Below are 24,155 nucleotides of genomic sequence, written 5' to 3'. Positions count from 1 at the left end.
TTATGCCAGCTCCCATATCGTAACGTATGGCGACAAGCCGCTGTCTTATATGAGAAACCTATGAAAAAAAGATTCTCTAAACCTATTCATGAGAGCACACAATTTGAGAGAGAGGTCACAAGCATACAATAACACAAGGTCCACTATCTGATGCGACAAAATTGAAAGGACAAAAAAATGTCTTATGCTACAACACATTTGAGAAAAGCTAAAAAAGCACCTCCCTTATCTGGATACAGATTATTCTTTTTCCTATAATGATACAGCAGTGATGGATAATGTGTATTCCTTTTTTCACACTATCTTCTCCAATCACATTTTCTTTATCCTGATCTGAAGAAAGAATGCCAGATGCATAGCTATGAGCAAAACTGGTGGCGTCGAGAAGCTGACAGGTCACGGGCGTAGCGGCTCGGCAAATTAATCGAGGTCACTTCGAGTTTCCACTTGTTGCCATGTTATGCTGTGCTGGTAGCTTAACAGGTTGCTACTCCGGTTCAGTTGGTACTATTTACCAGCTGAAAGCATCTTCTGGAGTTCAAGCACCTGCTGCTGCTGCTCCGGTGGCAACGAACTCAGCTGCTCCGGTGTCAGCTGCAACACTTGTTGTAGAAGAGCTGACTCCACATCAGGCGTGAGCTGCACAAGAGCCACAAGAATATTTCAGTGCAAGAAAATCATGATAGTTCTTACATGACTCTATTCAACTCCACAGAAATGAGCAAACGTTTGGTCCGGTCAAAAATCAGCTACCAATCTCCCATATTGGAAAGTTAAACCTAAACAGGTAGAAACATAACAAATCCTGAGGAAATGGTTATAAATGGTTTGTACCTGCGCTTCGTTCCCTGGTTGCTGAAAGCTAACAGCACCAGCACTATAGCTCCCTGATGGTCCACTAGGGCCCACTGCTTGAGGTGGAGCTGTATAAGCAGGATGATGGCTGATGTTTACCATTCCAGGCACTGAGGTTCCATCCTCCAATTTTCTCAACTTTGAAGGATGGGCAAACTCTGCCAGGTGACTTGCTGGATCAGCCGCCCTTATTTCATTCGGTAGTGTCTCTGGTGCAGCAGCTACCTGCAGGACATTGTTGAGTTAGCCTATGTGACTAATAAGATAAAATGGATCAATTTAGTTCATCTGTGAGCATTAGTGCATTCCCTACACATAGCAAGATGGCACATTATGAACACTGATCCGGTACAAAAAGATCAGAACAGCACTAGTGAAGTAATAAGCTCCTATTAGTACAAGTGAAGAAAGATACCTGAGGGTGGGTCAAAGGCCCCTGTTGTACACTTGTGGGCATAACAGGTGGCCTAGAGTGCTGTGGCATAAATGGGGGCTGAACTTGTGACATTAAGCCTACTGAGGCCACAAGGGATTGAGTAGGAACACTGGAGGAACCCCCAAGGGGCTGAGATAGCATTGGAGGATGTGTGACCAATCCAGACTGATGTCCATGTGGAAAAATTTTGACTGGAGGCTGAGATGCATGTTGATACTGAGGAAAATTATGTAATGTGGCAGTTTGTTCCTGCAGGACAGTTGGGTTTGGTGGTATGTTAGCTGGCAAACTCAACGGTCTTGAGACAGCCGGAATCATAGCATCTGGCTGTAGAAATGGCTCATTGAGGTGAGATGAAGATTGTGCCAAGGAACTCGAGGGCTGTTGGTTCTTTGCCATCTGCATCTACAATTTGTGCAAAGCATGGATCAATTAAGTCAAACAAAAAAATAAATAAAAACAATGGGTGCCTTTAGTTTAGAGAGAGATAAGAGCAAACCATCTGTGGCGTCACCAGACCAAGCATTATTTGTGCCTGCATTACAACAAAGTGAAAAATTAAGTCTAATTTTCCAATATTTTATACTTAATTTCTTATGATACAGAAAGGCATAATGATATTCTTTTTCCAAATAAGAAACAAGCTTATTTCGTTACATACATAAAATAAAATAAAGAAATATAGGGATATGATTCTCATCTTTTTCAGCAGTGGAGCCACAAGAAAACATGCCAATTTTCTTATATCAGACAAACACATTAGCAAACCTTTCAATGTTCAATTAGATCATGGAATATGTTTTTTTTTGTTCCACCAAGGATCACAAGAATACCATGGATGTTCTATGTACCAGAATCACGTTATACAAAGCAAATTGGTAAACATGAACAAGAAAAAGTTCCAAGCATATTAGTAGCACGGAATCGCATGGGTTTATTAACTAAGTGGAAGTGAATATATTCTGTAAACAGATGAAAATGTCATTCCAAAAAAACCATAGACTTTAACAATCTGTGTAAGACTCTAATAAAGCTTGGATTAAGTCCAAAATGACAGTAAGAAATAATACATAAATGACTGTAGCACAATCACTATTAGCAAAAGCTAACCTGAAATAGGGCCTTTGGCAGCTGTGGAACTCCTTGTAGTAAATTTCTGGAAAGTTCCTTATTTTGAGTAGTTAAGGCCTGTGATTAAACAAAAAGGACATTAGGAATCTACAATCAGCACTGGGTCCTTATTTTGTAAACATCAAGGAATTGAAGTGCATGGAAGATTACAAGTTAACCTTCAATTCAGCCATGATTTCATGCAATTGATGCCTTGACATTCTGGCCAAATAATGAGTAAGAGGGTCGTTTCCAAGTCCATACTGGACAGGTAAACCATTTTGAACAATTGCAGTTTGAGCTCCACCAAGGACGCCAGCCATCACAGATGCAGCGTGTATTGCCGGTGGGAGACCAACAGGCTGATGAAGACTTGTATCTCCAACAACAGAAGTCCCACCTGACTGTTTCTGACCATCTGTGCCATTCCATCAAGAATCGAAGTTAGCATCCATGAACACATTATAAATTTTAAAGCAACATATATAAACTGAATTATGAATAGAAAAATGGGACCAACCAGCACCAGATGCCATCCCTGGTCCTCCACGACCCTGCAATGCATAAATGTATCCGACATAAGTCAAAAGTTGCTCTCAATGAAGCTAAATCAACTTCAGTTGGTTAAGATGTTCCATATTTGCCATTCAGATAATGGACATAGACCAACTCCACCTCAATAAAGCTACTTAATTTCCAGAATTCAAAGTTGATAAATCGAGACAGTGAAATAATTCTTCTGTGTACAGTAACATCATGCAAGATTATTTCACAAGTCTCAAAGATAACTTTAACATGAAAAGATGTGTCCTTATGTAAATCACTGCATCTATATGAGAACTTGTGCGTTTTCACAGTATTCTCGTGACAACACGATATTTGGCAACATAAACCGGCACATGTATTAGCACCAGACACTGTCATTGGTAGAGAAATATGCAAAACCTGTTGATAGAAGCTATAGTGAGGGTAACTATTAAGGTATTAGGAAGGCTGAATAAAACAGCAAGTCCTTATGCACATACATAAAGGTTGATTGGATATATTTTTTCCAGCTATCAATTTACCAACAGTGGCAACCCTCTTGCTTGAGCATGTCCAAAGACCAATTATACATGTTCCATAAGACTACAAGCCTTCTTTTGCTTTTTCAAAAAAGTAAACCTCACATTCAGCAGTAAGCACACTTCTGAAGAAGCTCTTTATCATAAGCCAAACCACTTTGTCAGACTATAACCCAACTTCTTTGGCACGCTGGACTGGGTAAAAATCAAGATAACAGATGCATTTTTGAACGGCACAAACATGGGCACCACACCAGAACGATGATTCAATAAAGGAATGGGACGCTTATAGCAGGCGTGTGTATGTACAGTCAGGCAGCTGTACATACACAAACATGCTATATAAACACGAGAAAGTGAAACAAGAGACACAGAGTGGTTGGAGAAACCGCAGCTATTATCATTCATAGGAATGAAGACTATACAACTTCTCATATTAACAGAGAATTCCATAGGTGGTAGGAAGCGTTCTACAGTGAAAAATTGAGGATCTTCGACCTTTTCTCTATTTCTGTCAGTATTCCTCCCATTTTCAGCAAAATCAACACGTAACTGACGACCATTAATCTCATAACCCTGGAGGTTCCGGCGTGCACTTAGAGCAGTCTCCTCATCCTTGTACTCGCAAAAGCCATAACCCTTAGGCTTCCCAGTTTCTTTGTCAATAACCAATCTACAAGGAATTTGGGGTGGTCAGTATGAAAAAAAAGATATAGCTCAACAGCATCATATCAGATTCACATGTAAAAAAAACTTCACAGTCATAATAAATAAGTTACTCATTCTACCTCTGACCAAACAACAACCAGTATCAGTAAATATTCACTTACAAAGAAATCTGATCAAGAGGAGGCAACATGTATATACCACAAACATATCAGATACTAGGATAGGATGATACCGTTTTAGGATTTCTAAGATTTATGATCAAGCATTAACCTACAGGCACATGATATCAGGCATGCAGCAGCAGGAGGAAACGGAACATGCAGCAGCAACGGAACTTGATACTTTCTATGTTGATAAATTAGTTTCTCTATCAAAATGTTCCATATTGCTAGGATTCCTAAAGTTAAATTCAGTCATAAGGCGGCCACCTTTATGAGGCAGAGATGTAATATTTGAAAGCAAGGCAGTACATTCTTTTCTAGCCTTCCCCTGTCTGCCAAGCACTAAGCCCTTTACATAGAATTTTTTCTATCATATTCGCTAAAATGATACATTTTTTCACTTACAGATTATGGAGCTAGTGACGGTATGTGGATATACTCCCTCCGTTACAAATTGTAGGTCGTTTTAGCTTTTTTAGGTTCATAGATATTATTATGCATATAGATATAGTGTATGTCTAGGTGCATAATAATATCTACGAACCAAGAAAAGTCAAAACGACCTACAATTTGGAACGGAGGGAGTATTCATTACTTGAAAATAACAAAATAAGGTCAAACAGGCATTTTGACAGTACCACATGGATTTGAACAATCTGAGAGGCATCTATATTATTAACAAAAACAAGTAAATGCATAAGCCTCTGTGAACTTAACCAGCTATCCTGCATCAGCTTATTGGATGTTTGTGTGGCTGAAACATGGACTGCACCTGAAGGAGACGACCGGGCCGACCTCCTCGCAAATCTGCACGAGCTGCTCCTCCGTCGCATCGTACGGTATGTTACCAACTGCAATCAGATTCGAAAGGACGAGCACACACTCAATCAGCGAGCTTCAAATCCCTCGACGCACCAACTCCACATCCAGCAACAAACAAAATTGACAGCATAAGAAACATTCTCTGGCCCAATTGGAGCGCGAGAGCGATAAACCCTAGCCAGGGGTGAAACTGGGACGGAGCAAAATTGAGCCACCCAACCGAATCGAAGGCTCCGAGTTCCCGAATCACACCGGGGCACCGGGCAGGCAAAGGTCCTGACTGAATTGAGCGGGGAGGCGGGGAGAGGGGGGGCGTACCGAAGACGCAGCGGTTCTGGGCGCCCGGGAGGCGCGGCGGCCATGCTCAGCGGAGGTCGCCGGCGGCGGCGGCGGCGGCGGGGCGGCGCAGCGTCCGCCGCTGGCGGCGCCGGCGCGGGGCGCGGGCCAGGTAGGTGGCGGGGCCCGGCGCGGCGGGGTGGCCCTTGCTAGCTAGATGCCAGTGGTGGTGGTGGATATTGATGCCGGCTGCGGCGTGGTGTCCGTTTATTATAGGCGAGGGGAGGGAGGGAGGGAGGGAGGCGGAGGCGGAGACCGGGAAGGGGAGAGAGCTCTCGAGTCTGACCCGGGCTCGGTTTCCTTCTTCAGAGTTCAGATCGGGAACTGGCAGGCGTGGTAGGCGTAGTTTCTCTGGGTTTTTCAAAAAAAATTGCCTCCGTTCCCAACTGATTTTGCTTTGATTGCAACGGATTCTCGACGTGTTTCAGACATTCTGTTTTTTCATGCCATTCGTGTTCGTGCTACGGTATTTCGTTCCATGTCGTTCACGTTTCTCAGGATGGGGAGCCGTGTGTAGTGTGAGACTGGGAAGCAGGTTGTTGCGGTGATTTTGCTTTGATTGGGGAGGATTTTCAGCTGCTGTGTTGGGGCGACAAGCGCAGGCCGTACGAGTTTGGCAGGTTTAAATACGAGGATTCGCTTCGATTGGTTAGGATCCTGAGCGTAATTCTTCGCTTCTCGCAGCTTTGCTTGTGGTCAGCTACCTGTACGTTGCAAGTTTGACGAATTTTAGGAGGAGCGACAAGCCATTAACTCCGTGTACAGCGATGGAGTCTGAAAAGCAAAACATATAAAAATTCTAAGCATGTTTGGAACGCAGCAACGTTGTAAAATTAATAACATGATTTGATTCTCACAAGAATATTCAAACGGCATTCCAACGCTTCAAAAACATGCCTTCCGCATTAGTTCCACGTTTCCTGTGAAATACTGTCACTCTGAATCCAGTATCACCCGTGCAGAGTCAGGAAGAAAAATAAAATAACTTGTGAAATACTGAAGAAATTGAAGAAATAAGAAGACACCCGGGTTTTCCCATAATCAAATGAACCACTCTCTCAAAAAAAAAAAAGCACTGCAGCGGTGACAGATTGCTGCGTAAACTAAGCGCTTACAGCAGCAGCTTACGATGTCTACAATTGAAACATACGTTTGATTCCAGGGAGGAAAAAATACCATTACGCCAATGGAATCCATTGGCCACCCCAATGATCTGCAGCCTCTTAATGAGTATCAGGACTACACAAAAAAAATTGGTACACACTCTAGTCTACTGAAATGTTACAAAAGAACAATCAAATGATATCAAATAAGTAAGCTTGTAATATTCACCTTACGGCAGTATCTGTATATGTACAGGAGCAAGTTTGGTTATTTTCTTTCGCCAACACAGGTGGCAACAATGACACTTCTGTAACCCAGTCGACGACGCAGGAAAAAAAAAAGGCGTGGCCCTTTGCTGGCAGCCTCCCCAAAGCTACTCCCGCTCCATGAATCCTCACGTTAGTGACAAAAGATGAATAGCCACGGCCAGGCGAGCATGACAAAAATGCTTGCTAAGCCTGTCACGTGAAAAGAACAGATGACGGTTGCTTGAAGCTGGAGCTGGTAGCACCTGCTTTGTTCGATGATGTTAACATCTTATCCTTCACAGTGGTGTTGCCTACGATCTGCTCAGAAGAATCAGGCTGCTGGTTGGTTTCACTATGGCTGGGTCTGGCCCAGATTTTGATTAGCCCCTCACGGCATATGGTGAGGATTGATTCGCTGGTGAATTCCAGTCCAGAGAGGGGGTCTACATGTACCCGGTGCGCCACTAGGGGTGAGAGCTTTGGTACATCTCGCATCTGTGGAGAAGGTTGAAGAACACCTGTTGGAGGGCATGCATTGTCCCAGTGTGCAGAAGGGCTTCCACTGCTAAAAGTCGGTGAGCCAGCAGAAGGGTGACGTAGAGGGACAGCAATCTCATCCAATGCAAGATCCCAGAGAAGCAGTTGTGTGTCCTAAATGTATGGAGGGTGAAAAGGTATTACCAGTATGAATTCTGTCGGACAAGCTAAGGTAAAGCATAGTATGGCACATCTGATGTTCATGAAACAATTACAAACAAAAAAATCAAGCTATACCACAAACTACTAAACCAAGAAAAAAGTTTGACACCCAAGTTTATCAACTAGGTAGCAAATGACCAAAAGGATAGCAGCCTAGCAGGAGCATGCGATCTTAGCAAAGTGTAACACAAATGCTAAGAGCCAATGACTAGCAAGAAACCAAAAATTATAGATACTGGTAGCATTTTAGGTTCTTCTCCGTAATCACTAATCCAAAGCTCAGAAAGAAAAATGACAGGCAATATGAATACTTGTCACACAATTCAGTGATACTAAAGTATAAAACACAAGAACAACTCCGGATTGAAAAACAAATATATTATATGAACTTCTAGGTACCTGTCCAACTGACCCAAAGCGATACATGACATTTTCTTCCGTTTCATCTGAATTTGGTGGGGACCAATACGGATCAAAAGCAACTGTGCTAACCTGTAGAACAGCAAAGTAATTTGATTTGAAATGCAAGTTTCAAATAGTTTCAATGTGATATTAAACAAAGACAATTGTAAATATACCCATGAATTATGCCCTTCACCCCATGCAACAATCTTTCTATCATCCATGCTCCATACTTGCACAAGATCATCTTCACCACCTGATAACAAATATTTGCCATCCGCACTGTAACAGGGCAGCATAATAAAACTAGTTAGTCCCATCCAGGTTCCAATTCAGGGAAGAAGTGTATGCAAGAATAACAAGAAATCAATTAAAATGATTGTATGCATAAATTAGTCCGTTCACTAGAAAGCTAAGATGTTAGGAGAAGTTTGAGGGTGTAACTCGCTGAACAAATAGGCATGCTGTAGTACAATATGCAGCAAATGTTGAGAACTGAGCGAGCAGTAACTAGGTTGTTTAATGCCTCCAGTTGGGATGGCAGCCACAGGGGCTCGAACTACGGCTCACCAAAATGAGGGTACCTCCCTGAGAAACTGGTTTCAGCGACTTTCCTTGCCAGCCAGGGTTTGGTACTCAGTGCTGAAAGCTCCCACATAAGGTGATGGGATATGGGAAGGGAATTCCTAGGCAGCCTTACCTTTGCTTATTTTGCAAGGAGGCGATTCGGAATCTGGTACTCCTCAACCTTGGTCAAGAAAAAAAAAGTAATAAATGTCGCCAAGCAGGACAGACCCTGCTGCATTAGGAACATTCCATGTTCCACATGACCTTTGTTACGACTACATTAAATAATAAATATTACACAGAACAGGATAATTTTGCCTTGATCCTGGAAATAGAAAAATGACCCAGCGGAGCCTAGAGTTTGTTATGATATTTCAATTAATACAGTGCATAAAGGGAGTTGAGAGGGGGATGTGAAAAGTTGAAAAAGGGTACGGCAGCCACCCCATTCGGCCTAATTGAAACTAGGCCTCCACCCACCCTTCTCTACCCAGTACAACTATACTTTTGCTCCCCCTTGATTCCACCGTACCCCAACAGCTTCCCATCCCACCTGCTACCACCTTGTCACAAATCCGACTCAGCCCCACCCCAAAGCATCCAATCCCAATGGCGTGAAGACTGAACTAAGTACTGTCTCCCACCCTAGCTAAGCTCAGGGTGATTTCGGGAAAATAATGGCTGGCTGGGTAGTGCATAGGCCTCAGTACTGACTAGGTGGCACCTAGTCCACCTTTTAACACTGAGCTAAGAAAGTTATTTGTTAAAATGCATTATAGCATTCTGAAGCCATGGCTGTTGTCAGCTGAGATAGCATCTATCGTCCTGTGGCATTGTAGCAGCTGCTACAACTCTACATTAAAATAGCCTATAGGAGTAGACATTGAATCCATATCAGTCAGCACGCTTCAAATTTATACATTGAATTAGATGTGCCTTCATCCTTTCATATTCCTTCATCTTCCTCTTATAATTACTCTGCTATCTACCTGTTGCCATCTTGCCATTTCTACATTTCCCCCAAGAGTTCCATATTTTTCTACAAAGGTGCTCGTAATCATGAATTCTTGGCAAGCAAAAAACAGAAAACTTGCATCTGACATAATCGTAGGGATTCTATCTTGTAATATTGACTTCCTTCTAAGATTTTGTAAATCTGCAAGTTAGGAAGGGTAAAAGCCAAGAAGGTTCACCAACTACATTTCTCCTAGCCTGCTATACACTATTCCATCCTAAAACGACATACCATTATGCTCGCATAATTTTATATATTAAAATTGGCGAAGAATAATAATTTTGAGTTTTGACAAACAACTCAGAATTAAGTTTCACAAGGTGAAAAGAATTATTTATCAAAATACTGGAATAGGTTTGTGAAAGTGATTCACAAATTAATCATCAGGACTACAAGAGTCGAACACATAATCAATCTCAAAATTAAGCAATAGCATAATTGAGGCAATGCAGCATCAACAGAAATACAAGGTCCAGCTTCCATATCTGTCAGACTTGGATATGGTCAAAACATTCCAGTTATGGAAATAGGTATGATAGCAGCAAACAGTGCCATTGGCAGCTTACCTCCAAGAGCAACACAACAGAGCACCATAGTAACTTTTCCCACCAAATATTAGTTGTTCTTTTGCAAAATCAAATACTCTTAAATAACCTGCATATGATCAGACTATTTTAGTTATATAGAACTTCTCCAACAGCTAAACCTTTTCTGTATGAAACTGTTGATTCTCATTCTTGGACAGAGAAAATTACCATCTCGCCCGACAGTTGCCAAGTAAGCACCATCCGGTGAAAAGGAAATGGCATTGATTGCACCTTGACAGATATGCCATCTTGCAATTGGATTGCCCTGCAGTGTTATTTGAAACCCCAGAATCAATCATAGCAGTCGCAACATTAGGACTCAGTATTTCAAGAATTTCCGATTAACTTTCCTTGAGTCAGTATTTATGCAATTATTTCATAATGTCCACAATGAGAACCATTTTCCAAATTTATAGCACTATTTCCAGTATGACCTGCTGGAGTGGTAATACTATTTGGCAGTTGGCATTAACTGATATCATAGAAGTAAAAGCCACTGACAGATGAAGGCCAGGCCAAATATAAACTAAGTTTCTGCTATATTGTTAACTACCGAGAAGCAAGAATGAAGCACAAACCAGTGCATGCAAGTTGTTCAGTTGTGCCAGCTACTTTAGATATATTGGTACATTTCAGCTACAAAGAAAAGGCAGTAGAGAGTTTCAGGAAGTCCAGGAATTTTCCATGACAAAATTTCAGAACAAAAACATTTTACGAATACCCCATATTTTTAAAATATGCAGCACACGTAGCCATGTCAATGCAATTTTTCAGTAAAAGATATCACGTGGCTTGAGATACCTTACTCGACTTTGCATGTGAAATCAGCAGCTGACTTTGATCCTTCACAGTTGGAAACGTCCAATCAGTATTTCCATCCTTGGACTGAATGTAGAAAAGGAAATTTATCAGTTCAAAGTAAACCTAATGAAGTTCAATAAAATTCCATGAGCATTGAGGACAAACCTTATCGTATACATACAAATTTCCATCAGCGTGGCTAACAACAAAAATGCCTTCACGCTCTGGAACCCATGCAACACAAGTGCACCGGCTGCAATAGATTGGAGTCCAAAGATCAATATATAATTATAATCAATGTGCAAAGAAAAGCATCCACAGGAATAGTATCTTCTGTTTACTGCACGACTGTAGTAACCTTTGAGCTAAGAAAATCAGTTCAATTAAACTCTCCCGAAAAATGAAGAAGAGGTAAATAATTAAAAAAAACATAAAGCATCCCAGACAACAGCAGGCCCAGCACATAACTTAATCATCATTGTCTTTTAGTAGTTCAGTCGCCACAAATATATCAAATTTAGCAACACCATATACACGCATGCTAACCAAAGTGCTTTACTTTGGATCTTGACATTGACAAGGAAGGTATAACATCTTTTACGGGCAATCCAGGGAACTGCATCAATACCACTTACTAACCATAATGTGGTAACAATTGCAGGACTGAGGGCTCCTGACAACTGTTGGGAACACCAATCCCCCATTGTACCAAAAAGGGCATTCTAGATTGTTTCAAAAAGCAGCAGCAGAAGCCCCAATTTACAACTGTATCATTAAAACATCCCAAAACATTGTCGCAAAAAGGAAGTAGCCTAGCTGCCTAGGTGGCGCCTTGGCAGTTGGCACTCAGCACCACCCCTTCCCCTGAGCCAGTTTAACGATGATCAGGTGCTAAGTGGACGGACACCTAGCGGATTTTCAAGCATTGCATAAATCAATGGGAGGAGTAAGACCCCAGGTCGCAAAATTCCCATGTAAATTTAAAGCAGGTAGCATGGAAAAAAATCATGCATTATGATTTTTATTTACAGAGATGATGAAAGTCAAATATTTGCAGGTGTTGATTATTGTTTCATCATAATGAGCTTAGCTACATAGTTATGTATCTTCATTATCCTCACAACCAAAGTCCAAAAATGACAGCAGACAAAAAAAGGTTGTTTGAAACCACACATCAAAGACATTCCCAAAACAACTATAATGGCATGAAACCAAGAAAAAACCAACAAATGTGTGTGGTTTTCACACACTGACACAAGGAAAATCACAATCAGTATGTTTAGACTGCTGACACATTGTACCTTATACATGCATGCTCCTTGTTCCACTTTAAGGTGATCATGTTCGAACTTCTAAAGACAACGAACGTCTATAAATTTTGTAGCTTCTTGGAACTAGCTTTCTCACAGGAAAAATTCAAATTTTCAAAAAATTATAGTAATATGTTGCTAACATGCTAGGACAAGTACAAGACAACCAGACGGCTTCCTTAAGAGTACTTGACTGTCACTTCTTTCCAAAACGCCTTCCTGAATTATGCTGTATATATTTCTACCTTCTAGGCAGTGATTGTCAAGGCTCAAATTTTCATCATGTTCCCAAATACCATGAACTTGCCACTCACAGCTAGCCTGTTATGGTTGCCTTCACTCATGCATGCACTTGTGAGTTATAAGTTGAGAACAAAGCCATTGGTATCTGCCATGCATATGGGTCATCATTATTTTTTACAGTATCACAGCAAATTGTACCGGGCTGCATTGCATTTCAATCATACCTACATGGTATATTATATTTATGCTACCCAGCTAAGTTCTACCAACTTGTATAGTTGACAGGACCCACTACCATATCAAGAAATAAATACTTAAGCAATATGAAATTATTTTAAATTTGCCAAGCTCATTAGTGAAAAATTGTCAATTCCATTTTTCAAGTAAACAATCAAGTGAAAACATGCCTGCTGGCAGCGCCACCTTGACTTGGATCTTTGTCTTTGTCTTTGTCTTTATTAATAAAATGCTGATATGAAACAGGCTTCTTTCCAGGATCTTGCAACTGCTGCCTCAATGACATTGAATAAACTGGACAATGAACAAAAGGACCTTATACACGATTCACTTTTAACATATACTAAGCATAAAGCATTCCAAATTAGGAAGCATTCAACATACCATCTCCTGAGAACACCCCAACAAGCAGATCGTGCCCATCCTTGGCTTCTGGGTCAAATGCATGGCAAAGCGGGTTCGAACTACTGAAGTGGATGGACTTTATTGGATCCTGATGCAATTAGCATATGATCAGAGAACCACAGGATAGCAAAGTTACAAGCAACTTAGCATGCATTCAGCAAGAGAAAAGGAAATACTTTGTCATGTGAATTGAGATCACTGATGAAGAGCGTATCAGCAGTGTTGAATATGATGTAGGTTCCCTTGCCATCATAATTCGCCATGCCTTGTGATCCACTCGCGCTCGTCGACGCACCAATGCCACCACCAATGCGGCTGCTTCCTGAGACAGCCTTGCTGGTACCATTGCTCCCAAAGCTAAGCGCGCGGCTCCCATTCCCAGTGCCGAGCAGCCTTGCAGCTGCCGACCGCATCCCACTACCAGCGCTTGGAGTTGAAGGCGTGGACCCCTGACCGGCCGGCTTCTCCTTCAAATATGCCACTGTCATCTGGCACCATCACAACCAATGGTCAGTCTTAATATCGCATAAAGGAACACAACACAACTGGAAATACACGATACTCCGCAAAGCAGTTAAGCAAATATTTCACCAATCATCTATGATATTGGAATCTTAGAACTAGCAAACAGAAACCCATATGTCATCTATGCTGAAGGTTTCTAGCAAATGTTTGGACAATCTAATCTAAACAGGAAGCACCACAAACAAGACATATACAGAGGCTGACAACTGCTGCATCCGATCACTTCCGAGTACCCTCCGCATGGCCAATCGAAATCCCAGCACATCTACAACGACCCATCCGAATCCCACTTCTGATCAGGCCAAGTCAACACCCACCCCAGCCCAACCCCGCCTCCCAATTCCACATCTAACCGCATCGAGATCCCCAGACGGGCGCATCGAACCTCCCCCGCTACACTAGCCGGAACCTCAGCGCGCCCTCATACCTGGGAGACGGTTTTGCCGCTGTGGTTGTAGTGCACGACGGCGGGGGAGTGCGTCTTCTCGTACTGCAGCTTGTGCCGGCCCTCGGGGGTTTTGAAGTAGGTCTTGAGCCCGCCTGCCCCCGCGCCGCCGCCGCCGCCCCCGCCCGACCCCGCGGACGCCATGGCTCCGCTGCCGCCCCCTAGCGATCGCCCGCCTCCTCCGGCACCCGCAATGCCCACCGACCCCGCGCGCGCGAGCGCAGACAGACGAGGCCGCACGCGCGGTCACCGCCGCATACCCCCGCCGCCGGTGGAGCGAGGGGGTAGGGTTTTGGAGGGGATGGCCACGGATTCGGGGGAGGATCCGAGCGAGAGGTGGGTTTGATTTGATTTGGGATGGACGGGACGGCGGATGCGGGAGAGAGGAGAGAACAGGGGCGACGAGGAGGAGCAAGGGAGAGAGAAAAAAAATTGGGAAATTGTTTCTGCTGGAGTATGTATTGAAGTGGGCGGTGGGGAAAGGGGTAAGAAAATCCTTTCGGCGCAGGACAGGACAGTGCATTGACGAAAGAAAGAGAAAAACCGTGCGTATGGTTGACTTTTTGCATGATCTTATGGAACGAGACGGGATCTTGTATTTCGATCGATTATTTTGATAGCGATATAATAAGAATACTAATATGGCACTAGCATTACTAAATAGGTTTGAAAATGTTTCTTTTGAATCGAATAGCGATATGAAATAGAATATATAGCATTGCTAAATAGGCTTATATTTGATATAATTTTTAGAATTCACGTCTTGTTGAAGCTGAAATTTTCTCGACCCAGCGCTGTCCTCACGTGGAATTCATTGGGGTGCAAAAAAGGAAAACGAGAGAATACAGAGACAAACAGTCACCTGCCTTCAATCTGCCGGCCATTGGGCCGGCCCAGCATGACTGGTCCAAACATGGCCCGGTATTGGCAGATGACCCGCCGCCGCCTCCCACTCTCTCTCCGGCGAGATACAGGGCGGCAACCACGCCGTGAGCAAGGACCACGCACGCTTATCTCACCGCCGGCGGAAGCTCTAGCTACACCTCCACCTCTAAACACGCCAGAGCATATTTGGAAAGCGTTGTTTTATTATCGGAAAGAGGGAACCGGCAGCCTGCCTTACTTCTCCGATCCCCTGTGACCCCGATCCCAATCCCACCTCCACCAAAAACCCTAACCCCACCGCCGCGGCGCCCCTTGCTATTCCCCGACGAGATGGAAGACGCTGGAGTCTCCACCGGCTCCGGCAGCTGCCACGACGACCCCACCGTGGAGACGACCGAGGGCGGGAGCCATGTCACCGCCACCGCCGCGAAATCCACGAGCTCCTCCTACTCCCCGCTGCCACCAGCGAACTCATTAACTTGGACGACGAGGACGAGGAGGAGGCGCAGTTGAAGGAGGACCAGAAGAAGGACGCGTTCTTCGTCTCCGTGCTGCTACTCTCGATGGCCGTGGCGGTTATGGCGTGGCTCGTCACGTGGCGGCTCTCGTCCCTCCTGCTCTGCTGCTTCTCCATCGTCTGGTCCCGCTTGCTCGACGCGGCCATGAGCGCGCGGGCCGCGCTGCTCCTCTTCTCCTCTTGCTGGCCCTCCACGCCGACGCCGAGATGGGGGTGCTCATCGCCAATCTCAACTCCCACCTCACCGCGGGCATGGTCGGCTACGCGCTCGCGGAGCGACGCCAGCGCGACGGCACCGAGGTGTCCGCCGCCGCCGTCCGACGAGGAGGCCACCAGACGTCGCTTCTTCCGGACGCTCACTGTCATCTACTTCGGCCTGGTCACGCTGGCGATTGCAGCGTGGGTGGCGTGGGTGGCGTGGGTGGTCTGGCACAGGGCCGACTACCCCGTACAAGACCTCGTCGTCCGGTTGTTCTTCCCGTTCTCGGGCGGTGTCGTGTTCTCGAGCATGTTTGTGACTGGGAGATGCTGCTACGGAGCGCGCTCATCGGAGAGGGAGGGTTTTGTTTGCTGCTCATGTGCTGGGTATCTTTTGGGTTGATCTTCGTTCTCGATGGTCTCTGTGATCTCCTGGGCGAAGTCGGCGCCATGATATTCGTCTCGCTTGGTGCTCTACGCTTCCTTCAAGATGAGGTACAAGCAGAGGTTATCGAACTTGAATTGAAGCCAATAGTGATACAGGCCATACATCCTACCAAGCATGCATAGTCTTACTGAAATTGGAAACCGCAACACTGTACAAGCCATAGAACCTGTACAGATTACTAGCAGAAGATACAATTTTGCCTATTGTAGCTGCTCCATCCACCATGTCGAGGTTTCTGTTCATTGTGTTAATTCAAAAGATATTGGGTACAGCCAATTTTGGTCATGCAAAAGGCCGTTATCTGCTGACTGGCCACTACACACTACGGGAACCAAACAATTTGCCGAGTGCCACAGGCACTCGGCGAAGACACGAAAACACTCGGCAAAAGCTTGCCGAGTGTAACACTCGGCAAACAGCACACGGCAAATTTTGTGTCGGCAAACACTAGTTTGCCGAGTGTCAAAACGCGAGCACTCGGCAAACATTTTGCCGACGGCCATAAAACACTCGGCGAAAAGATATACTCGGCGAAATACGCGCTGACGGCGTCGGGGGTAACGGCGGGTTTGCCGAGTGCCAGACGGGAGGCACTCGGCAAACACCGGGTCTTTGCCGAGTGCCAACACTCGGCAAACACCCCCTGTTTGCCGAGTGTCACGGAGAGGACACTCGGCAAAGCCGGCGTGTTTGTCGAGTGCCTTTGTCCCTGACACTCGGCAAACAAGGGGTGTTTGCCGAGTGCCTTATCCCTAACACTCGGCAAACAACCTGCGCCGGACCTGGGAAATGCACCTTTGCCGAGTGTTAGAGCCAAAACACTCGGCAAAGGCCCCTCTTTGCCGAGTGTTACACTCGGCAAAATGCCCAGAACCCCCCCCCCCCTTTTTCCCCGTTTTGTCACGTATAACAGACCCCTCTCAATTCACAATACACATCATCATAGGCATTTGTAATAAACAATCACATGCATAATTCACAACCACCATTAGAAACATTATTCATAAACACCAAGGCATAATTCAACATAAGCACGAAACAATCCATAAATCCAAGTTCAAGTCACAATTTAGTTTAAACCAAGTTCACAACCAAGTCTAGTTCCGTGGAGGCCAAGGAGACCACTGCGATAAATCTTGATCTTCATTATTCGAAGCCACCGATTGATTCTGCACATAGGATAGGACATTCTGAGCTAACATCTAAAGTTATCAAAATTAAAGTATTGAATCTAAAGAACAATGTGTCAAGTGACTCACAGGAGTAGTCATGGGTGGCTGAGGCGGAGGGAACAACATCGGCGGTGGCGGAGGCAAAGACTGACCCATGCTCGAAGCAAAATGCTACATGTACTGGAACATCTGCTCCATCCTAATCCGATTTTCTTCCTCCATCCTCCGCCACATGTCCTCCATCTGCGCCGCCATCTCCTCTTGTTTCTTCCTTGCTTCTTCCACCTGGGCCTACAATATTTCATTGCAATGTTATAATGCAAAGCTAAAGTATAACAACAAACGAACAATGAATGGAAGAGAAAGAACCTGGAGAGCCTCCATCTGGAACTGTGCAGTGGTGGGTCGTGGCCGTATCGTCGGGCTCGAGTCCGTGCTCCTAGCTCGGATCTGGGAGAGAGTGGGAGTAGAGGCCGTGTCGATTACGCTGTCGCCAATCCAATATCGGCCATGCTTCTTGCCTCCTCCCACCCTCATCACGATTTCTCCATCAATGTCCTCGGAGCTCGGATCGAAGTCTGGCCCGTGAACCTCCCTAGCCATCTTTGTATACTCGCTGACGCGGCTGTGTATGCTAGGGTGGTTGTACGCCTCGGACGGGTCGTCTGGGTTGAAATCGATATCGGCCGTCGCCTTGCCCTTTTGAGTAACGTCCGTCACGGCCTTCGCCCGACGCGGCACGTGGAAGTCACGTGCTCAAGTATTTGCCGAGTGGATTTTGTTTGCCGAGTGCCCCGTGGGAGTTTGCCGAGTGTTTTTTTTTGGCACTCGGCAAATTGTGTTTTCGCCGAGTGTATTATGTTTGCCGAGTGTTACTAGGAATGCACTCGGCAAACGTGTCCTTCGCCGAGTGCCCGCAATAATACACTCGGCGAAAAAATTACACTCGGCGACTTTAGTGTTTCCCGTAGTGACAGTTCCTAGTCAATTTGGTATATATGATCCATTCCCAGATATGGGGTACATCCTTTGCAAAAACCCATCAATTGAAGTCCTTGCTCTTGCTTTTTATTAATTATCTTTGCATCTCATCATCCATTCGTTCGTCCCGCTCTCATTGGTTATCACGTTCTGGACCATCTTTGTGTTGCTCTACGTAGTGGTCTTTGTTGTCGTGGGTGACATGACGCTGCGATATTCATCTTGCATGGTGTCCTTGGCTCATCAGGTATTTTCGGCTACTCTCTCAGCGTCGGCGGCCGGCGGGCGGAGGCGGATAGAGGTGGATGGCGGCGGGCGGCTGGCGGGCGTGGGCGGGATGAGGCGGGCGGAAGCGGGCGCGGAGGCGGGCAGCGGAGGTGGGCGGCTGGCGCGGGCGGGTGGGCGCGGGAGGGCGACGGGCAGCCAGTGCGGGTGACTTCTTTTATTTTTTTTTGAATTTTTTAGTCCCAGTTGGTAACACCAAACGGGACTAAAGGGGACCTTAGTCTTGGTGCCGGGACTAAATTAAAGGACACCTCCTTTTGTCTCGAATGGTTAGTCCCACTTAGATTTTCAGGATTTATGACCCTATCCAACCAGGACTAAAGGTCTGTTTTCCACCTGTGCATGTTATATTCGTTTACCCCGTGTGGTTGCATGTTGTTCAATCTTTTTTTCTGAACGGGGAGAAATAAGCTTTAGTTCATCTGCAGTCGTGTAATGGATACAGGAAGGTAAGAGCAAGGATAAAGGCGAAGAGTTCCTGAACATCAGCATGCCTGAACTTTAGCTAGAAAGGGAATGTAATCTTAGAATGTGCTATAACAAAAGTGCAACAAGGCGAAATGGCTCATTTACTTCCAATAAAAGGTTACATTACATGTAGGCGTTGCAAATTAAAGAGTTCCTTGCACACCTACGCACCGAGGCTATCAAATATTCAAATTTTGCTGGTGACATTCTTGTTTAATTTCAAATGCTAATCTGGTCTGCGAAAATAATAATCACACCACACCGGTCCTGGCCTTGCCGAAATCACAACGATGTACAAGCTAGCCACTTACATTTGGTAGAACCTATGCATAGAAGAAATAGTTGCCATCATCAGGCATCTTCAGCGAAAAGCATTAAGGGCTAGCTCTCTCCCCCGGAATAGTTGCTACAGTCCCCAAAACTAGGGCGTGGCACGCCGCAGGAGTACGTACGTCTAGCGTGAATCTGGTCATCACCAAAGAGCATGTCTAGCTGGTGCGATCTTTTAACTCGTTTTAGGCTTCTGTCTCAGTGGTAGTTTCATAGAAAATTTTATTAGCATTAATTTCTATACCACATCAGTAATTTTGGCAAAATCTTTATGATAAGAGAGATGATGGAGTTTCATAAAATAAGAGAGAAGTTTTGTCCCCATAAAATCCAGCGGGCACAGTTACAAGTTTAACTGTGCATTGAGATTGGCCTAATTGACCGTGTAAACTAATGACCTGCTCTTTTTTCATAGTCCTAGGCAAGCCCATTAGACCTGTGTTAATTATATATTCACCATTTGTGAAATAAAATCTTTGTATAACGTAGCCTTGTGTTAAATGTGATATTGCTTTTACATTAATTATATAATTAATAATGTACAAACATCTGCAGTAAAAAATGTTGCTTCTTCACCAGCCATGCATCTTCTCCAAGTTCATTGTCTCGTGACACCATATTAGCCCTGTGTTATATATTCACCATTTGTGAAAATAAAATCTTTCTACAATGTAGCCTTGTGTTAAATGTGATATTGCTCTTACGTTAACAAGATGCTTGTGCGTTGCTACGGTCAAATAGTATTTGTATTCACTTTTGTTATTTTTGTATTCTATACCCAAGTTTTTGTTACACTCAATGAATCTCTACTCTTTTTCTAATAAAATTTTGAATTAACATGTTTCCTTCTATTCGAATAAGTCGCTGGAGGCAAAAAAAATATAGATATGACCATATTGCAGCACGTAAGATAATCTATTTTGCAAGAACTGCGTTTCAGACATGGTTTGGTCCAGTAAAGATTGTTGTTGGCTGAGCGTAGTGAACATGCATTAGCGTGGACTTGTGTCTCGTGCAAGTAGCATATGGCCAGCCTACAACAATGCTGCTTAGCATCCGACATTACTATCACTGTGTAACTTTTTCTAGTCCAGCATGTATTGTACCCCATACTTGATTTATTCTTTTCAAGTCGTTAATTATCCCTAATGTTTGTTAATTGAACAAATAGCTAGAATTAAAAATAAACATAACATTATGTGTGGATGCATGTACGCTTCTTTGCAAGTCAAGTGATTAGATTAGTCATCACTCCTACTACTTCACACTGCTTGCATTATTATGCCATTAAAAATCATCAAATTGGAAACTTACCATTACAATTCGACCGCTCACCGAAACTTGCCATTATATACACTCCGCGTGACGATTGGTCCCACTTGTAGATGTTGTAGACGTACCCAACATTTTAGAGGACAGCATTGCCCCTGCCCTGGACCCCACATGTCACCAACTTCCTATTTTCTTTCTTCCTCGATCCCCATTCTTCTTCCGATGGAGGCTGCAAGCCTGCAAGCACCACGACCGAATGCGCCGAGCTCGGACCCTTGCATTGCACATGCACCGCCACCGTCGTGCTCCGCCCTAGCCCTGTCGTCGCCGTGCTCCACCCCCAGCCCCACACATGCGCCCCTACCACCTCACTCTGCCCCAACCCCGCGCGTGCACCGCCACCGTCATGCTCCGCCCTAGCCCCGTCGTTGTCGTGCTCTGTCCCCGGCCCCGCGCATACGCCCCTACCACCTCACTCCACCCCAACCCCGCGCGTGCGTCACTGTGGCGGAGCACCTCGAATTAACTTAGCTAAAGCACGGTCAAGTCGCCTAACACGCGAATCACATGCTTTAATCAAGTTAACTCGACGATCCGTCAGATTTCATCCAATGAAACCACTTAGACAGGACCGAGATAGCATAGCTCACACGAAGGTGAGTGGTTCCAGAGAATACAACAGATCAAATAAACAATTCAACGATTTTATTACACACTGGTTCGAAAATCAGAGTTTTACAAGATTCAAAAGCAGCGGGAAGATAAAATAGCGGAAGCTAGCGCCGGGGTCGGATGTCCCTGATGAGGCCGATCAAGACATCAATGATCCCTCTCCTCACCGTCCGAGGAGGGATCCCACTCGACCGTCCACCCAGGAGGAAGCTGGGGCGGCCAAGTGTCAGCAGTATCACACTCTGAAGCTTCAACTTCACCTGAAAAGAGATGCCACAACAAGCCTGAGCTTCTAAGCTCAACAAGACTTAACCGATCGGTGGAAAAACTACTCCACCAACTTCTAGACATGCAAGGCTCTTTGGCTGAGGGGTTTATTTTGCCAAAGCAACTATAGTAGGTCCTTACTTTCAATATTTTAGCTCCGGTTCTAAATTCATTAACCAGTCTACATTGGCACTTGTGTTAAGCAAACACAGATCCAAACAATATGTGTATATATAGCTCAAGCATCAAGTTCATATCATCCTCATGTTCCATCTTTACTCAGTGTAGCATAGCGATCAAGCAGTCTTAAACTGTGAGAGGCAGACGAATCAATTCGAGTTCCTTAACCATGCATGGTGAACCTAATCTCACGACATCCGCGCACCATAGAGAGTCGCTTCCTATGTCGGCCGTCCCCATCAATCCCCTGACCCGTGTCGGGCCCACTTCTCTTGGTACAAGGTTCCACAGACCCGGCCTCTACCGTTCTGTGACCACACTTGTCACCACATGTGGCCGTAGGGGAAACTCTGTTCCAGAGACAGTGGATCGAACCGCTCACGTCCAGGTTCAATCAGGTACTAGGCTTCCCCATCCCATACTAGGTATGAGATTAGTACTTTCAAACACTTGATCACGAACACCACCACTGTAAGACCTTAAATAGATTCAAGTAGACAGATGGGGTGATCCACCGACCACCAAAAGAGTTCACCAGGCCCTGCCCCATCCACCGTCCTTATAGTTGTAACCAAAAGGAGAATAATCAACTCCTATAACTCGCGAGTGACAGGAAATCACTCAACTTTTACCAAGTCCTATTAAGCATTGCAACTACTTGGACTTATTAGACTAGTGTTCAGATCAAGGGAACTAAGTCATGCATCTATGGTTTCAAACAACTCATATAACATAAATGCACATACATACGAATGAAGGCATGTGCAAGTTTAGAAAGTTGGGGTCATGCTCTGGGGCTTGCCTTCGAGCGGGGCGAAGACAAACTCGTCTTCTCCGGGTTCTGCTTCAGCTCCTGCGGTCGGCGGCTCGGCTACTGCTCCGTCTTCTGGCACCGGATGCAGATCGTATGTGCCGTCGGCGAGATTTAGCTCTACACGGAAGTGCAAAAGCAGGGGTTAAACATTTAGACGGTTATTTCAACAACACTTGCACGTTTTAGCTCAGAAACTTGTAGCAAAGCTACAGAAAAAGGTATAGAAGTCCAAGCTTCAGTTAATAGAGAACAAGACGAAAAGGGTCGGGTTGGGATAAACTTATAATCTGACCCTCAGACCTAAGGAATAACTGTACCGGGGTTCTCAGACTTAACACAGAGAAGTCCCCAAAATTTTACATAGATACCCTCGGGTCAAAGAAAAAGATACAGCCGAGCCCTCGGGCGAAGCGGACAAGGGTCGACGAAACAGACAGGGTTGGGCGAGACGAAAAAAGGGGTCGGGCGAACCGGAAAGAGGTCAGCAGCTTACCGTTAGGCCTACTGGTGAAGTCTCGGGGTCGGAAAGGAACAGACTTAGGCGAAAGGACTAAGGCGCTAAGGCTTGGATGGCGTCGAGGTTCGACGGTGCTCCGGCAGCGGCGGTGCTTCTTGTGGACAACGAGCAAGCTCTAGCACCATGCGGAGGAAAACAAGCGGCTGGTGGGTTGGGAAAAGCGGGTTTGAGTGGAGCGAGGAAGTTCCTCAAGAGCTTAAGCGGCAGCGCTCAAGTGCGAGTAGAGTAAGGTGCGGCAAGGCAGCAATGGCGAAGGAAACTCCGGTAGGGGCTCTGGTACTCCCTTTTATAGCTGCGCGGAAGAGAGAGAGAGAGTTCGAGCAGCACGAAGATCACGTCGAAAAGGATGGAGTGCTCTGCCGTGGCGGCGATTGGGCGGCGCCTCCATTGGCCGGCAAAGCGGAAGCTTCGGAGATAGGGTCTTTGGTCATTGGGCACTGGAGACAAGGCCGGCGCAGGCGCGGTTTTGCCGGGATGAAGGGTTGGCAAGGGCGAGCACGGTCTGGTCGCGTCAAACGGCGGATTGGGTGCGGCGACTCGACTAGCGTGTGACAGGAAGGAAGGAAAGGCACTGCAGGCGAGGTCACTGCAGGGCGAGCGGCGACGCTAGCGAGCGCAGAACAGCAGCTTTGCCGGGACACATTACTGGTGAGGCGGAAAAAGGAGCTGTCTCTGCCGGAGCCGTGGTTGGCGAGGGTGGTATCGTTGTGGAGCGCACGTGTGGGCAGCACGACTGTGGGGGAGATGGAAAAGCCAGAAGGCATCGGGGCGCGTGGCCGGGGATCCGGGCGAGATGATGGGTGCGGGCGGCGAGGCGGTCTGGCGCGGCAGCGGCCAATCCTCTGTCGCAATGGCGACAGGGCGCCTTGGCGCGGCCGGCGAGGGTGCGAGCGAGATGAGGCGAGTCGGAAAGGGCTGCAAGGGTTTCCGCGCGCGATTGGGAAGGAGGCGCGCTGATCTATCTTGTCGCGGCCGGCGACTGGGCGAGGCGACGCTCGTCGGGGAAGTCGAGCCACGCGGCAGAGAGGCTCTGAGCGGGGCGCACGCGTGCTCTGGCGCATCTGACTCGAGAGATCCGTGGGATCTAGTTTTGAGTCCACCATCCAGT

The 24,155-nt window shown here is 45.8% G+C and overlaps 2 protein-coding genes across 2 annotated transcripts; both read right to left on the bottom strand.

The window, feature by feature from the left end:
- Window positions 1-102: 102 nt before the first annotated feature.
- LOC101777805 (cleavage stimulating factor 64-like) lies at window positions 103-5,494 on the bottom strand. Its single transcript, XM_012848639.3, is given in 11 exon segments — window positions 103-639; window positions 835-1,080; window positions 1,271-1,696; window positions 1,791-1,826; window positions 2,402-2,479; window positions 2,581-2,819; window positions 2,922-2,955; window positions 3,964-4,138; window positions 5,068-5,146; window positions 5,436-5,463; window positions 5,465-5,494. Coding segments are annotated over 11 exon segments (1,488 nt in total). The 5' UTR covers window positions 5,480-5,494; the 3' UTR covers window positions 103-507.
- A 1,093-nt stretch (window positions 5,495-6,587) lies between these two features.
- On the bottom strand, window positions 6,588-14,506 carry LOC101777398 (dystrophia myotonica WD repeat-containing protein). The gene is made up of 11 exons (XM_004978781.3): window positions 14,024-14,506; window positions 13,248-13,559; window positions 13,051-13,159; window positions 12,837-12,960; window positions 11,042-11,129; window positions 10,877-10,960; window positions 10,244-10,340; window positions 10,055-10,142; window positions 8,083-8,188; window positions 7,904-7,996; window positions 6,588-7,456 (listed from the first exon to the last, which is right to left on the bottom strand). The coding sequence occupies exons 1-11, from the start codon at window positions 14,183-14,185 to the stop codon at window positions 7,019-7,021; spliced, it is 1,701 nt and encodes a 566-aa protein (XP_004978838.1). The 5' UTR covers window positions 14,186-14,506; the 3' UTR covers window positions 6,588-7,018.
- Window positions 14,507-24,155: the final 9,649 nt, after the last annotated feature.

This window comes from Setaria italica, chromosome VIII (genome assembly GCF_000263155.2).
Source record: "Setaria italica strain Yugu1 chromosome VIII, Setaria_italica_v2.0, whole genome shotgun sequence".
Lineage (NCBI taxonomy): Eukaryota > Viridiplantae > Streptophyta > Magnoliopsida > Poales > Poaceae > Setaria > Setaria italica.
This window is presented reverse-complemented; position numbering and strand designations above follow the sequence as displayed.